At 55.0% G+C, this 17,361-nt stretch overlaps 1 protein-coding gene across 2 annotated transcripts in view; it reads right to left on the bottom strand.

The window, feature by feature from the left end:
* The window catches only part of PKN3 (protein kinase N3), a 129,933-nt gene that overhangs the window by 70,631 nt on the left and 41,941 nt on the right, over positions 1–17,361 (bottom strand). The window contains exons 1-2 of one of the 2 annotated variants that reach the window (XM_082263795.1): positions 4,095–4,167; positions 3,659–3,941 (exon numbers count right to left, since the gene is read on the bottom strand). In XM_082263795.1, coding sequence (XP_082119921.1) covers positions 3,659–3,929 — 271 coding nt within the window. In that variant the 5' untranslated portion in view covers positions 3,930–3,941; positions 4,095–4,167. Of the gene's footprint in view, positions 1–3,658; positions 3,942–4,094; positions 4,168–17,361 lie in introns of those variants that run through there. The other variant, XM_082263794.1, reaches the window with a different exon arrangement.

The following is a 17,361-nucleotide window of genomic DNA, read 5'->3' as shown; positions in this document are numbered from 1 at the left end:
ATAAGAGTCCGATCTGTCTGTCGCAGATCGCCACCATTACTAGTAAAAAAAAAAAACACAATAAAAATGACACAAATCTTTCCCCTAGTTAGTAGACGCAATAACTTTTGCGCAAACCATAAATATATATATATATATATTTTTTTTCAGAATTGTCGCTCTTTGTTTATAGCGCAAAAAATAAAAAAATTAAAAAACCGCACAGGTGATCAAATACCACCAAAAGAAAGCTCTATTTTTGGGAAAAAAAAGGACATCAATTATTTTTGGGTACAGTGTCGCACGACCGCGCAATTGTCAGTTAAATTAACGCAGTGCCAAATCACAAAATTTGGCCTGGTCATTAAGGGGGCAAATCCTTCTGGTCCAGAAGTGGTTAAACCAGAAGGTCAGGAAAGTAGCCAGTCAGCTATCACATTTAGAAGGAAGGCAGCAATGGTGGCCCTATAGTGACATCTCTCATGAGAGGTTAGAGTGATTGTAAAGTATTATTTTTATTTTTAATAAAAAACATGTTCTACTTATGTGCTCTGTGCAATGGAACTGCACAGAGCAGCCTTGAACCTCCATTACTGGGGTCCCACAATGGCGCTCCTGGCTCCTCCTCCTCTTCTGCAAGTGTCCCCATAGCAAGCTGCTTGCTATGGGGTCACTCATGCAGGCTGGATCCCCAGCCATGCTACCTGCATCCATAGACAACATGGCTCAGCCCCGCCCCCACCTCACAGAATATGACTGACAGCAGCAGCAGCCAATGGCTCTCGCTGCCCCAGCAATGCCTGTAAGAACAGCTGAACAGCTACAGATGGGCACGGCACTGAATCAAGTGGCGACTCGGGTAAATTTAAGGGGGGGGTGCAATACTGCTTCAACATTTTTTACCTTAAAGTGGAGTTCTACCCCCCCCCCCCCCCAAATTATAAAAGCCAGCAGCTACACATACTGTAGCTGCTGAATTAGGACACTTACCTGTCCTGGAATCCAGCGATGTCAGCACCCCAGCCAATGTTTCCATCGGCTGTCGGGTGCTTCCGCCGCCATTGCTAGTAGAGGCTCACTAGGTAGTGAAGTCAGCAGGACGGCAGCCCAGTAGTGGTCATCCTGGTTCTGACTTCACCACCGAGCGAGCCGTTGACCAGGAAAAGCCTTAAAATGGGTTGTAAACCTATTTTTTTTTTAAATAAAAATAACAGACACGTTATACCTGTTCTGTGAAATAGTTTTGCACAGAGCAGCCCCGATCCTATTTCTGGGGTACCCCACTGGCACTCCAGGCCCCTCCTCTTCATCAGGTACCCCCACGGAAAGCCGCTTTTCCCTGGGGGCACCTGTGCGGGTTCGCTCCAGAGTCCCACTGTTGTGTCCATTGACACAGACAGTGGGTCTCGGCCACGCCATTGGCTCCCGCTGCTATCAATTTGTCCAATGAGACTAGAGACAGCAGCTGGAGCCGATGCGCTCGTGCACATTGCTGGAGCAGATCGACCCCAAAAACTTAAAGTCAGCAGCTGACTTTTAATATTAGGACACTTACCTGTCCTGGAGTCCATCGATGTCGGCACTGCAGCCGATGTTTCCATCGCTCTTGGGTGCTGCTTCCGCCGCTGCCATTGCCTGTAAGGGAAACAGGCAGTGAAGCCCTTCAAAGCCAATTCCCTACTGCGCATGCGCAATGCACGCTGCACTTTCTAAATGGCCTGGTGATGGGGAAGGAGGGGGCCGAAATTCTGACGTGCTGCCGCCGCCATTGCCGGTAAGGGAACCCTACCTACCTATGTGGCTTCACGGCCGGGTCCCTACTGCGCATGCATGAAGCACGCTGCACTCAGTAATTGGCCAGGAAGCATAGGGAGGAGGAGGGGGCCGAAGCTCTGACGTACCTCGCCACAGCGAGGTCCTACTTAAGTGGGGACAGGGTACCAAATGTGGCACCGGAGGGGGGGGGGGGGGGTTGACAGATAAGCAGAAGCTGCACTTTTGAGTGTAACTCCACTTTAAGGTGAAAACCTTGAGGCTTTACAACCACTTTAAAACATTTGCAGGTCCTAAAATAGGACTGGGCAACTTTCAGCCCGCCAGGCTGTTGTGGAACTACAAGTCCCAAAATGCCCATAAGGGCCATGCTTGCAAGGTCTCATGGAACTTGTAGTTCCACAACAGCCGGGGGGGGGGGGGAAGTTTACCTACCCTTCTCCTAAAGGGAGGAGGTCCCAGATATCACGGATGTAGGTAGGCTTTTGCTCCATTCTCTCCCCTGGGTAGTATACTGGTCCCCGGGTAGCATACTGGTCCCCTGGGTAGTAAACTGGCCCCCTGGGTAGTAAACTGGCCCCCTGGGTAGTAATACTGGTCCCCCGGGTAGTAATACTGGTCCCCCGGGTAGTAATACTGGTCCCCCGGGTAGTAATACTGGTCCCCCGGGTAGTAATACTGGTCCCCCGGGTAGTAATACTGGTCCCCCGGGTAGTAATACTGGTCCCCCGGGTAGTAATACTGGTCCCCCGGGTAGTAATACTGGTCCCCCGGGTAGTAATACTGGTCCCCCGGGTAGTAATACTGGTCCCCCGGGTAGTAATACTGGCCCCCCGGGTAGTAATACTGGCCCCCGGGTAGTAATACTGGTCCCCGGGTAGTAATACTGGTCCCCGGGTAGTAATACTGGTCCCCGGGTAGTAATACTGGTCCCCGGGTAGTATACTGGCCCCCGGGTAGTAATACTGGTCCCCGGGTAGTAATACTGGTCCCCGGGTAGTAATACTGGTCCCCGGGTAGTAATACTGGTCCCCGGGTAGTAATACTGGCCCCCGGGTAGTATACTGGCTCCCGGGTAGTATACTGGCTCCCGGGTAGTATACTGGCTCCCGGGTAGTATACTGGTCCCTGGGTAGCGACGTCAATCACTGCAGGTCTGGCCTTCCTACCCAAGAGCAAGGCTACAGCTCTTAAGTCAGAGAACAGCTTCTATCTGAGGCGTCTCACACAGGTTTCCTTTATAATGAAGGCAGAGCCCTCTTTGAAGGACACCTGTACTGAGAAGAATAATGGGGCAGCTTTCCTTCTGAAAATGCTAGATGCCTGGCTGTCTCTTGTTTCAGCATTTTTGCTGACCCAAAACAAGCTTGGGGTCCTTTCACACGGGCTTTGCACCCGGCAGACTCAGTTTTGCTCAGCGGGGATCGATCCGCCGATCCATTGAACGATTTATCGGTCATTACATGACGTGCCGCACGATCGTTTGCTCTCACGGCCGAGTGTTCGTTTTTTTCTAAAATGACTAAACGATTTTTCGTATAGTGTATGGCCAGCATAAGAGTAAAATGAGGATTCCTAAATTAATAGCCATGAACTCTGAAGTACTGAAGCCAGGGTTAGCCCGACAGCCAGGCACCTGGCATTCTCAGAAGGATCGGTTAGCAATAGCAGCGAACAGGCCAGTGCCATCTTAAGAGCATTAAAGGGTCCCGGGCAATGCAGTGCACTGGGGCCCTGCTTGCCACCTGCGGGATGCACAAAGGAATCGGGACTAATGCTTGGCTAGGTCACTGGGCAGGTGGGGCCCCCTGGGCAAGTGGGGCCCCCGGGCAATTGCCCAGCATGCCCATTCGTTAAGATGGCTCTGGTACATGCTTCTGTTTACCCAAACCCCACCGCCCCGTGCCTGCTTTGGCATCCTTCTCCATAATGACGATCCTCCCGTTAAGATCCTGCAGTTGACGGTGCAGCTCCTGTAAGCGGCGGTTGGAAGTCTTCAGCTGGCTCTCCACATGGCTCTGATGTTTTTTGTCCGTGGACACCTTGCGCAGGTTCTCCGCCCCCTCTTTAATCTTCAGCTCCCTCTGGATCTCACGCTTCAGCTGCTCTCTGGAGTCCTCCAGCTGCTGTTGGAAGCCGGGATCCAGCAGCTGCGGCCCCCCGTTCCTGAACTCCATCCTGAGACTGGCCTGCAGGGACAGAGAGAGAGAGAGAGAGGAAAGGGTTAAATCTGAGCTGCCGGCACCTAGAAAGGTAACTTCTGAAACATGACTCACGGAATCGGAGACTGCGGACAGACACCTGCACCGCCCCCGGGGGGGGGGGGGGGGGGGTGAAAGTACACTGCCTGGATTTTCAGGAAATTAAAGTGTAACTTTAGACTCCTCCGGATTCATTGTCCTAGCAGGAGGGGAGACGGGACGTTACAGAAGGGAAAAGGAAAAAACAAAAAAAGACGCAGCTTTGGGAAAACTTTAGCAGACGGATCGTCATTTCCTGGAATTTCTTCCGGTTACTCAAACAGTCCGGGACAACATCCAGCCACTGTGCGACATACAAAGCGCCACTGTCCAACGCTACCGCCACCTTAATACAACCACACCTTATAGATCAACTTTCCTAATAACGAGGACTGAGGGCCCATTTACATGCTGGAGGGGGTCTTAACTTGCGTAAAGTTGCAAATAACGGTCTGCCAAGGCACCAAAATATCCAAAAAAAAAAAAAAAAAAATTTGAAAGCGGGCAAAATTTTGAACCACAATGCACGGTCTGTGTTGTAGCTCATTGCAACACCGGTGAACTGAAATGCCAATCAAAAGGAATCGCATCGCAACACAGGTTTTGCTGCATTACCGCAACACAATAGGCCCCCTAGACTGCATTACCGCAACGCAATGGGCTCCCTAGACTGCATTACCGCAACGCAATGGGCTCCCTAGACTGCATTACCGCAACACAATAGGCCCCCTAGACTGCATTACCGCAACACAATGGGCCCCCTAGACTGCATTACCGCAACACAATGGGCTCCCTAGACTGCATTACCGCAACACAATAGGCCCCCTAGACTGCATTACCGCAACACAATAGGCCCCCTAGACTGCATTACCGCAACACATGGGCCCCCTAGACTGCATTACCACAACACATGGGCCCCCTAGACTGCATTACCACAACACATGGGCCCCCTAGACTGCATTACCACAACACAATAGGCCCCCTAGACTGCATTACCGCAATGGGCCCCTTAGACTGCATTACCGCAACACAATGGGCCTCCTAGACTGCATTACCGCAACACAATAGGCCCCCTAGACTGCATTACCACAACACAATGGGCCCCCTAGACTGCATTACTGCAACACAATGGGCCCCCTAGACTGCATTACCGCAACACAATGGGCCCCCTAGACTGCATTACCGCAACACAATAGGCCCCCTAGACTGCATTACCGCAATGGGCCCCTTAGACTGCATTACCGCAACACAATGGGCCTCCTAGACTGCATTACCGCAACACAATAGGCCCCCTAGACTGCATTACCACAACACAATGGGCCCCCTAGACTGCATTACTGCAACACAATGGGCCCCCTAGACTGCATTACCGCAACACAATGGGCCCCCTAGACTGCATTACCGCAACACAATGGGCCCCCTAGACTGCATTACCGCAACACAATGGGCCCCCTAGACTGCATTACCGCAACACAATGGGCCCCCTAGACTGCATTACCGCAACACAATGGGCCCCCTAGACTGCATTACCGCAACACAATGGGCCCCCTAGACTGCATTACCGCAACGCAATGGGCTCCCTAGACTGCATTACCGCAACACAATGGGCCCCCTAGACTGCATTACCGCAACACAATGGGCCCCCTAGACTGCATTACCGCAACACAATGGTCCCCCTAGACTGCATTACCGCAACACAATGGGCCCCCTAGACTGCATTACCGCAACACAATGGGCCCCCTAGACTGCATTACCGCAACACAATGGGCCCCCTAGACTGCATTACCGCAACACAATGGGCCCCCTAGACTGCATTACCGCAACACAATGGGCCCCCTAGACTGCATTACCGCAACACAATGGGCCCCCTAGACTGCATTACCGCAACACAATGGGCCCCCTAGACTGCATTACCGCAACGCAATGGGCCCCCTAGACTGCATTACCGCAACACAATGGGCCCCCTAAACTGCATTACCGCAACGCAATGGGCTCCCTAGACTGCATTACCGCAACACAACGGGCCTCCTAGACTGCATTACCGCAACACAATAGGCCCCCTAGACTGCATTACCACAACACAATAGGCCCCCTAGACTGCATTACCGCAACACAATGGGCCCCCTAGACTGCATTACCGCAACACAATGGGCCCCCTAGACTGCATTACCGCAACACAATGGGCCCCCTAGACTGCATTACCGCAACACAATGGGCCCCCTAGACTGCATTACCGCAACGCAATGGGCTCCCTAGACTGCATTACCGCAACACAATGGGCCCCCTAGACTGCATTACCGCAATACAATGGGCCCCCTAGACTGCATTACCGCAACACAATGGTCCCCCTAGACTGCATTACCGCAACACAATGGGCCCCCTAGACTGCATTACCGCAACACAATGGGCCCCCTAGACTGCATTACCGCAACACAATGGGCCCCCTAGACTGCATTACCGCAACGCAATGGGCCCCCTAGACTGCATTACCGCAACACAATGGGCCCCCTAAACTGCATTACCGCAACGCAATGGGCTCCCTAGACTGCATTACCGCAACACAACGGGCCTCCTAGACTGCATTACCGCAACACAATAGGCCCCCTAGACTGCATTACCGCAACACAATGGGCCCCCTAGACTGCATTACCGCAACACAATGGGCCCCCTAGACTGCATTACCGCAACACAATGGGCCCCCTAGACTGCATTACCGCAACACAATGGGCCCCCTAGACTGCATTACCGCAACACAATGGGCCCCCTAGACTGCATTACCGCAACACAATGGGCCCCCTAGACTGCATTACCGCAACACAATGGGCCCCCTAGACTGCATTACCGCAACGCAATGGGCCCCCTAGACTGCATTACCGCAACACAATGGGCCCCCTAAACTGCATTACCGCAACGCAATGGGCTCCCTAGACTGCATTACCGCAACACAACGGGCCTCCTAGACTGCATTACCGCAACACAATAGGCCCCCTAGACTGCATTACCACAACACAATGGGCCCCCTAGACTGCATTACCGCAACACAATGGGCCCCCTAGGCTCCATGCGCACTTGTGCGATTTGTCATGCGACTGACATCTTGCCCCCCTATTCTTTTTAACCGCTTCTGGACCGGAAAGATTTACCCCCTTAAAGCGGAGTTCCGCTGGCTTTTGTGTTTTTATTAAAAGTCAGCAGCTACAACAAGTGTAGCTGACATTTAGGCCCCTCTCACACTTTGTGCGACTTGTCCTGCGATTTTGGACTGCAAAGTCGCAAGACAAGTCGTTCCCCATTATTTCCAATGAGTACCGTTCATATCTGTGCAACTTGAAGTTGCACCGACTTCAAAGTAGTTCCTGCACTACTTTGGCCCGATTTGGCCAGGCATCACTCCGGTACAAGCACTTTCCCCAAATAATCGGCAATATCGGTAACCTCCGGGGCCGATTCCAAAAGAAAGCTCTATTTGTGGGAAAAAAAGGACTGGTGTTGGAGGGGGGGGGTGTCAGGCTGGTGTTGGAGGGGGGGGGGGTGTCAGGCTGGTGTTTGAGGGGGGGGGGGGTGTCAGGCTGGTGTTGGAGGGGGGGGGGGTGTCAGGCTGGTGTTAGAGGGGGGGGGGTGTCAGGCTGGTGTTAGAGGGGGGGGGGGGTGTCAGGCTGGTGTTAGAGGGGGGGGGGGTGTCAGGCTGGTGTTAGAGGGGGGGGGTGTCAGGCTGGTGTTAGAGGGGGGGGGGGGTGTCAGGCTGGTGTTAGAGGGGGGGGGGGTGTCAGGCTGGTGTTGGAGGGGGGGGGGTGTCAGGCTGGTGTTGGAGGGGGGGGGGGTGTCAGGCTGGTGTTGGAGGGGGGGGGGTGTCAGGCTGGTGTTAGAGGGGGGGGGTGTCAGGCTGGTGTTAGAGGGGGGGGGGTGTCAGGCTGGTGTTAGAGGGGGGGGGGGTGTCAGGCTGGTGTTAGAGGGGGGGGTGTCAGGCTGGTGTTAGAGGGGGGGGGGGGTGTCAGGCTGGTGTTGGAGGGGGGGGGGTGTCAGGCTGGTGTTGGAGGGGGGGGGTGTCAGGCTGGTGTTGGAGGGGGGGGGTGTCAGGCTGGTGTTGGAGGGGGGGGTGTCAGGCTGGTGTTGGAGGGGGGGGGGTGTCAGGCTGGTGTTGGAGGGGGGGGGGTGTCAGGCTGGTGTTGGAGGGGGGGGTGTCAGGCTGGTGTTGGAGGGGGGGGGTGTCAGGCTGGTGTTGGAGGGGGGGGGGGGTGTCAGGCTGGTGTTGGAGGGGGGGGGGGTGTCAGGCTGGTGTTGGAGGGGGGGGGGGGTGTCAGGCTGGTGTTGGAGGGGGGGGGGTGTCAGGCTGGTGTTGGAGGGGGGGGGGGTGTCAGGCTGGTGTTGGAGGGGGGGGGTGTCAGGCTGGTGTTGGAGGGGGGGGGGTGTTTTTATTTTTATTTGGGTACAGCGTCGCACGGCAATTGGTCGGTTAAAGTAACGCAGTGTCGTATCGCAAAAAAATGGTGTGGTCATGAAGGGGGGTAAAACCATCCAGGGCTGAAGTGGTTAAACAGCAAAGTCTGCTACCGCTGTCAACCCGAGAAATCTAGTTTGTGTTGGAGGGGGCGTTGTCAGGCTGGTGTTGGAGGGGGGGGGGGTGTGTCAGGCTGGTGTTGGAGGGGGGGGGTGTCAGGCAGGTGTTGGAGGGGGGGGGTGTCAGGCTGGTGTTGTAGGGGGGGGGGTGTCAGGCTGGTGTTGGAGGGGGGGGGTGTCAGGCTGGTGTTGGAGGGGGGGGGGTGTCAGGCTGGTGTTGGAGGGGGGGGGGGGGGGGTGTCAGGCTGGTGTTGGAGGGGGGGGGGTGTCAGGCTGGTGTTGGAGGGGGGGGGGTGTGTCAGGCTGGTGTTGGAGGGGGGGGGGGGGTGTCAGGCTGGTGTTGGAGGGGGGGGGTGTCAGGCTGGTGTTGGAGGGGGGGGGGGGTGTCAGGCTGGTGTTGGAGGGGGGGGGGTGTCAGGCTGGTGTTGGAGGGGGGGGGGTGTCAGGCTGGTGTTGGAGGGGGGGGGTGTCAGGCTGGTGTTGGAGGGGGGGGGGGTGTCAGGCTGGTGTTGGAGGGGGGGGGGGTGTCAGGCTGGTGTTGGAGGGGGGGGGGTGTCAGGCTGGTGTTGGAGGGGGGGGGTGTCAGGCTGGTGTTGGAGGGGGGGGGGGTGTCAGGCTGGTGTTGGAGGGGGGGGGGGTGTCAGGCTGGTGTTGGAGGGGGGGGGGTGTCAGGCTGGTGTTGGAGGGGGGGGGGGTGTCAGGCTGGTGTTGGAGGGGGGGGGTGTCAGGCTGGTGTTGGAGGGGGGGGGGGGTGTCAGGCTGGTGTTGGAGGGGGGGGGGTGTCAGGCTGGTGTTGGAGTGTTGGAGGGGGGGGGGGTGTCAGGCTGGTGTTGGAGGGGGGGGTGTCAGGCTGGTGTTAGAGGGGGGGGGTGTCAGGTTGGTGTTAGAGTGGGGGGGTGTCAGGTTGGTGTTAGAGTGGGGGGGTGTCAGGTTGGTGTTAGAGTGGGGGGGTGTCAGGTTGGTGTTAGAGTGGGGGGGTGTCAGGTTGGTGTTAGAGTGGGGGGGTGTCAGGTTGGTGTTAGAGTGGGGGGGTGTCAGGTTGGTGTTAGAGTGGGGGGGTGTCAGGTTGGTGTTAGAGTGGGGGGGTGTCAGGTTGGTGTTAGAGTGGGGGGGTGTCAGGTTGGTGTTAGAGTGGGGGGGTGTCAGGTTGGTGTTAGAGTGGGGGGGTGTCAGGTTGGTGTTAGAGTGGGGGGGTGTCAGGTTGGTGTTAGAGTGGGGGGGTGTCAGGTTGGTGTTAGGGGGGGGGTGTCAGGTTGGTGTTAGGGGGGGGGTGTCAGGCTGGTGTTGGAGGGGGGGGTGTCAGGCTGGTGTTGGAGGGGGGGGGGTGTCAGGCTGGTGTTGGAGGGGGGGGGGTGTCAGGCTGGTGTTGGAGGGGGGGGTGTCAGGCTGGTGTTGGAGGGGGGGGGGTGTCAGGCTGGTGTTAGAGGGGGGGGGTGTCAGGCTGGTGTTAGAAGGGGGGGGGTGTCAGGCTGGTGTTAGAGGGGGGGGGGGTGTCAGGTTGGAGGGGGGGGGGTGTCAGGCTGGTGTTGGAGGGGGGGGGGTGTCAGGCTGGTGTTGGAGGGGGGGGGGGTGTCAGGCTGGTGTTGGAGGGGGGGGGGGTGTCAGGCTGGTGTTGGAGGGGGGGGGGTGTCAGGCTGGTGTTGGAGGGGGGGGGTGTCAGGCTGGTGTTGGAGGGGGGGGGGGTGTCAGGCTGGTGTTGGAGGGGGGGGGGGTGTCAGGCTGGTGTTGGAGGGGGGGGTGTCAGGCTGGTGTTGGAGGGGGGGGTGTCAGGCTGGTGTTAGAGGGGGGGGTGTCAGGCTGGTGTTAGGGGGAGGGGGTGTCAGGCTGGTGTTAGGGGGAGGGGGTGTCAGGCTGGTGTTAGGGGGAGGGGGTGTCAGGCTGGTGTTAGGGGGAGGGGGTGTCAGGCTGGTGTTAGGGGGAGGGGGTGTCAGGCTGGTGTTAGGGGGAGGGGGTGTCAGGCTGGTGTTAGGGGGAGGGGGTGTCAGGCTGGTGTTAGGGGGAGGGGGTGTCAGGCTGGTGTTAGGGGGAGGGGGTGTCAGGCTGGTGTTAGAGGGGGGGGGGGTGTCAGGCTGGTGTTAGAGGGGGGGGTGTCAGGCTGGTGTTAGAGGGGGGGGGGTGTCAGGCTGGTGTTAGAGGGGGGGGGTGTCAGGCTGGTGTTAGAGGGGGGGGGTGTCAGGCTGGTGTTAGAGGGGGGGGGTGTCAGGCTGGTGTTAGAGGGGGGGGGGTGTCAGGCTGGTGTTGGGGGGGGGGGGTGTCAGGCTGGTGTTAGAGGGGGGGTGTCAGGCTGGTGTTAGAGGGGGGGTGTCAGGCTGGTGTTAGAGGGGGGGGTGTCAGGCTGGTGAGGGGGGGGGTGTCAGGTTGGTGTTGGAGGGGGGGGGTGTCAGGTTGGTGTTGGAGGGGGGGTGTCAGGTTGGTGTTGGGGGGGGGGGGGTGTCAGGTTGGTGTTGGGGGGGGGGGGGTGTCAGGTTGGTGTTGGGGGGGGGGTGTCAGGTTGGTGTTGGGGGGGGGGTGTCAGGTTGGTGTTGGAGGGGGGGGTGTCAGGTTGGTGTTGGGGGGGGGTGTCAGGTTGGTGTTGGGGGGGGGGGTGTCAGGTTGGTGTTGGGGGGGGGGGTCAGGTTGGTGTTGGAGGGGGAGGGGTGTCAGGTTGGTGTTGGAGGGGGGGATGTCGGGTTGGTGTTGGAGGGGGGGGGGTGTCAGGTTGGTGTTGGAGGGGGGGGGGTGTCAGGTTGGTGTTGGAGGGGGGGGGTGTCAGGTTGGTGTTGGGGGGGGGGTGTCAGGTTGGTGTTGGGGGGGGGGTGTCAGGTTGGTGTTGGAGGGGGGGGTGTCAGGTTGGTGTTGGGGGGGGGTGTCAGGTTGGTGTTGGGGGGGGGGGGTGTCAGGTTGGTGTTGGGGGGGGGGGTCAGGTTGGTGTTGGAGGGGGAGGGGTGTCAGGTTGGTGTTGGAGGGGGGGATGTCGGGTTGGTGTTGGAGGGGGGGGGGTGTCAGGTTGGTGTTGGAGGGGGGTGTCAGGTTGGTGTTGGAGGGGGGGGTGTCAGGTTGGTGTTGGAGGGGGGGGTGTCAGGTTGGTGTTGGGGGGGGGGGGGGTCAGGTTGGTGTTGGGGGGGGGGGGGTCAGGTTGGTGTTGGAGGGGGAGGGGTGTCAGGTTGGTGTTGGAGGGGGGGATGTCGGGTTGGTGTTGGAGGGGGGGTGTCAGGTTGGTGTTGGAGGGGGGTGTCAGGTTGGTGTTGGAGGGGGGGTGTCAGGTTGGTGTTGGAGGGGGGGTGTCAGGTTGGTGTTGGAGGGGGGGTGTCAGGTTGGTGTTGGAGGGGGGGTGTCAGGTTGGTGTTGGAGGGGGGGGGTGTCAGGTTGGTGTTGGAGGGGGGGTGTCAGGTTGGTGTTGGAGGGGGGGTGTCAGGTTGGTGTTGGAGGGGGGGGTGTCAGGTTGGTGTTGGAGGGGGGGGTGTCAGGTTGGTGTTGGAGGGGGGGGTGTCAGGTTGGTGTTGGAGGGGGGGTGTCAGGTTGAAGGATCAATGTTCCATATACGGAAGGAATGCCCCCCAAGATCCGTGTATTTTGGTTAGAGATACAATATCTTATCAACCAATTACAGGCGAGGAAGTTGCGGATGACCCCCCTGGGTATGTTTATTCCACAAAACTAATCGAACACAAACATTTTACAGAAATTCAATCGTTCCAAATCTGCTTAATGCTGCCAAAGGCCCCCACTGTTAGGGAAGGGTGTAGGAGAGTCGACTACATATACGATATGAAATTCATGTGTAGAAGAGATGAAGAATGTGTGGATAATTTCTCAAAAAAGTGGAAAGACATTTAGTCCCGGTTCACATATATGCGATGCAAGAACCGTGCACATCCACTGCGGGTTCCCGCATCGCATTCAACTCGCAGGCAGTTCACACTGCCATATGTGAATCGCTGGGGGTGTCAATACAAAGGTAACGACACCCCCAGATCATTTCGCAAATCGCAGTGCAAACTGTCAGTTCGGACATTAATCAAATCACACAGGTGTGAACCACCATGCGATCCGATTCTGGTACAGACCAAAAAAAGGGTCCTGTGCGAGTTGTGTCTGAATGCGATACAAATTCAGCCATACAATCTGTATGGCTGAATTCGCATCACACAGACATCGCATGTGATTTGCAGAGCAGTGCGCTCCGAATCACATACGATGTCTGTCACCAAATATATGTGAACTGGGACCAAGTGCCGGTTCACATATGTGCAATGTCAGACATCGCATGTGATTCGGAGCGCACTGCTCTGCAAATCACATGCGATGTCTGTGTGATGCGAATTCAGCCATACAGATTGCATAGCTGAATTTGCATCGCATTCAGACACAACTCGCACAGGACCCTTTTTTGGGTCCACACCAGAATCGGATCGCATGGTGGTTCACACCTATGCAATCCGATTCATGTCCGAACTGACAGTTTGCACTGTGATATGCAAACTGATCTGGGGGTGTCGTTAACTTTGTATTGACACCCCCAGCGATTCACATATGGCAGTGTGAACTGCCTGTGAGTTGAATGCGATGTGGGAACCCGCAGTGGGGGGGGGGGGCAATAGAGGGGTTGGTGGAGGGGGGGGGACAATAGAGGGGTTGGTGGAGGGGGGGGGGGGGACAATAGAGTGGTTGGTGGAGGGGGACAAGAGGGGTTGGTGGAGGGGAGGGGCGAATAGAGGGACTGGTGGAGGGGGAACGGGACAACAATGGAGGGGTTGGGGGGACAATAGAGGGGTTGGTGGAGGGTGGGACAATAGAGGGGATGGTGGAGGGGGGGACGGGAACAATAGAGGGGATGGTGGAGGGGGGGGACAATAGATGGGATGGTGGAGGGGGGGACAATAGAGGGGATGGTGGAGGGGGGGGGACGGGAACAATAGAGGGGTTGGTGGAGGGGGGGGGGACGGGAACAATAGAGGGGTTGGTGGAAGGGGGGGGGGGAACAATAGAGGGGTTGGTGGAGGGGGGACAATAGAAGGGTTGGTGGAGGGGGGGCAATAGAAGGGTTGGTGGAGGGGGGGCAATAGAAGGGTTGGTGGAGGGGGGGCAATAGAGGGGGTTGGTGAGGTGGGCACAATAGAGGGGGTTGGTGAGGTGGGGACAATAGAGGGGGTTGGTGAGGTGGGGACAATAGAGGGGGTTGGTGAGGGGGGGGACAATAGAGGGGGTTGGTGAGGGGGGGGACAATAGAGGGGGTTGGTGAGGTGGGGGACAATAGAGGGGGTTGGTGAGGTGGGGGACAATAGAGGGGGTTGGTGAGGTGGGGGGGGGGGGACAATAGAGGGGGTTGGTGAGGGGGGGGGGGACAATAGAGGGGGTTGGTGAGGGGGGGGGGGACAATAGAGGGGGTTGGTGAGGGGGGGGGGGGGACAATAGAGGGGGTTGGTGAGGGGGGGGGGACAATAGAGGGGGTTGGTGAGGGGGGGGGACAATAGAGGGGGTTGGTGAGGGGGGGGACAATAGAGGGGGTTGGTGAGGGGGGGGGACAATAGAGGGGGTTGGTGAGGGGCAAAAGAAGGGTTGGTGGGGGGGGGCAATAGAGAGGGTTGGTTGGGGGGGGGGCAATAGAGGGGTTGGTGGGGGGGGGGACAATAGAGGGGTTGGTGGGGGGACAATAGAGGGGTTGGGAATCAGGGGGGGGGGGGGGATAGATTTAGACATTTTTCTCTTTTTTTTTTTTTTTAAGTATTTTGTAAAATTGATTGAAATTAATAAAAATTATAATAATAAAAGAAAAAAAACACAAGAAACAGCAAGTCTGCTAAGCACTATTTTCATACAACTTGGAATCCAGGCCTGGTCATACAGTGCCTCCCCCATGTCACCATTTTATTGCACTGACAGGCTCCATAGAAATAGCATAGAAATTAGCTGCACACTCCATGCAGCTGACCGATACAATTTATAATACCTGGAGTTACAGAGCATTCTTGGTAGATTGCAATAAACCTGGTACTATAGAATTCCTGCTGCCTGTATCCCTCGTAAAGCTGTTCTATATATATATGATGTGATGATAGAAGGTCTGAAGAACCTGCCGGGGAAGCGTGAGCTCCACAAAAGGTTGAGTCACCTGACAAAAGGTATTTAAAAGTTGTTTTCTGTATAAATGAGAGGACGCCGCCACCGCCGCCAGCTCAGGCTAATAAACCCAGATCTGGAAACTGGATCTAACAAGGAGATCTAACAAGATAAAATAATTAGGAACTGGATTTATATATATCCTAGACCCCTGGGGAAGGAGGGACGTTTTCTGGGCTATGGGTGGTATGTGTTCCGCTAGGTCAGGGTTCTCAACCAGGGTTCCTCCTGAGGTTGCTGGGGGTTCCTTGAGCAATGGGCAATTTCTGCCTCTCAGATAAGTTCCCAATGACACCATTGTTCCTTTTAGCTATATGTAAGGGGGTAATTCTTCCCAATGATGACAAGAGTAAGGAGCATTCTTCCCACTGACTGTCACACTAATGTATCATGAGTTGTAGATTTTTAATTTTTACCAGGGGTTCCCCAAGACCAGAAATTATTTCAAGGGTTCCTCTGTGTTGAAAAGGTTGAGAAAGACTGACCTAGGCTATTAGCAGACTCAGGATAAAATCTGAAACGCTCATACACCGCCAGCCACGGGCAAACAAATCAACCAACAAAGACAACTGGACCGCATAACACACGGTTAGGCAACCCCATCGCTTTTGTTATTGTGGAATAGAGCTGTGTGACTGTGGAAAAAATGAGAATCGCGTTTTTTTTTTGCTTAGAATAAACGATCACGATTCTCGGTGTAACATCTTTTACATTATACAAAAAAAATTGGGCTAACTTTACTGTTTAGTTTTATTAAAATATTAAAATTTATTAAAAGTGTATTTAAAAAAAAAAAAAAAAAAATGTTTGAAAGACTTCTGTGCAAATACAGTGTGACATAAAAGATTGCAATGATCGCCATTTTATTCTCTAGGGTCTCTGCAAAAAATAAAAAAAAAAAAAGATAGATAGATAGTTTGGGGGTTCCAAGTCATTTTCTATCAAAAAATACTGATTTTAACTTGCAAGCAACAAGTGTCAGAAAAAGGCTTAGGCCCTGTTCACACCGGAGAGTTTTTCAGCTCGTAAAACGCTCATCTCTGAAGTCTCAAAACGCCCAACAAGCAAAATCACATTCATTCCAATGGCCCCTGTTCACATATGAGCATTTTGTCCCCTGAAGCAAAATGCCTGAAGCTCAAAAAAAGTACATGAGCTTCTTTTTTAGCATATTACCAGCGTTTTTGTTAGATGTCAATGGCTGCCTCCAAACACCTGCAAAAAATGCCTAAAATAGCCCAAAAAAAAAAAACCCACCTGAAAACAATACACTTAGGTGCGAATGGAGCCGTAGAGCCGGTTCACACTGAGGCGATCCGACTTCATGGGGCGACCTGTGAAGTCGCGGTGCACAGCGCGCACCGCGACCTCGGAGCGACATGCACGGACTTCATATCATTGAAGTCAATGGAAGTCGCCTCCAGGTCGCCCCAAAGTAGTACAGGACCCTTTTTCTAAGTCGGAGCGACTTGTGTCGCTCCTATTAGAACGGGTCCTGTGCTAATCTATGGCAGGCGACCCACGGCAACTTGTCAGGCGACCAAGTCAGGTGACAAGTCGCCCCAGTGTGAACCGGTGTTCCGTGAGAATTACCTACCCGTGAGAAAAACCTACCCTCGTCACTTCCGGTTGCACGGCACTGTATGTAATGCAGCGTTTACATTAAAACAGCTGTGCTGCAATATGAGTGATCTCCACTCCTGTCCCTGTCACTTCCCTCAGTAAATATAAAAGCGGCGGCGGGTGTATGAGAACATAAATCACGGAGCCGAGACCCGCTTTTATATTTACTAGCCAAGATCAGGGGAGTGACAGGGACAGGAGCGGAGATGACTTATATTGCAGCACACTTGTTTTAGTGTAAGCGTGGCGTGGGTAGGTTCTTTTTCACGGACACGGTGATCATTTCCTACTAGTGCGCATGCGCACTAGTCAGGTCCTCAGCTCTTCCATTAGGTATCCGGGGCTGTGAGCATGCGCACTGCTGCACTGCTCAGCTGTTCCTGGCCGGAAGTGACGAGGGTAGGCATTTCTCACAGGGTAGGTAATTCTCACGTTACACCGGCTCTAAGAGGTTAAACTGCCCTTACTTACAGATGGAAATTCATTCCTTTAATTTAAATAAAAGAAGGAAATGATACATTGTAAAACATTGTGTTTATAGTGATCTCTTAGCCTTAGCAATGTTGATAAACATTTGCAGGAGGCTTTTTTTTTTTTTTTTCTACAGCTGTGAAAGGGCAAAGAACGGCTCTGTAAGAATTGAAGACATGCCGTTTTTAGATTGTGAGGGGGGGGGGGGGGTTAGTCGAGATTTAACGATTATTTGTGCAGCTCTACAGTGAAACAACAAGTTCTGACAGCTGCAAGCATGACCCCCAGAGCGATGATAAAACTCTGATCCGAAGACTCTCATTTTACTTCCACTTCACAATTATGTGCCACTTTGTGTCGGTCTATCACATAAAATCCCAATAAAATACATTTACATTTTTGGTTGTAACATGAGAAAATGTGGAAAATTTCAAGGGGTATGAATACTTTTTCAAGGCACTGTATCTTGGAATGTGTCCCTGAGGCCTCCTGACAGGCCCCGTGTCCCTTAGGCCTCCGACAGGCCCCGTGTCCCTTAGGCCTCCGACAGGCCCCGTGTCCCTCAGGCCTCCGACAGGCCCCGTGTCCCTCAGGCCTCCGACAGGCCCCGTGTCCCTCA

Source organism: Pelophylax lessonae (genome assembly GCF_965119305.1).
Source record: "Pelophylax lessonae genome assembly, chromosome: 7".
Taxonomy (NCBI): Eukaryota; Metazoa; Chordata; class Amphibia; order Anura; family Ranidae; genus Pelophylax; species Pelophylax lessonae.
The sequence above is the reverse complement of the archived record's forward strand: the minus strand, read 5'-3'. Positions and strand labels throughout refer to the sequence as shown.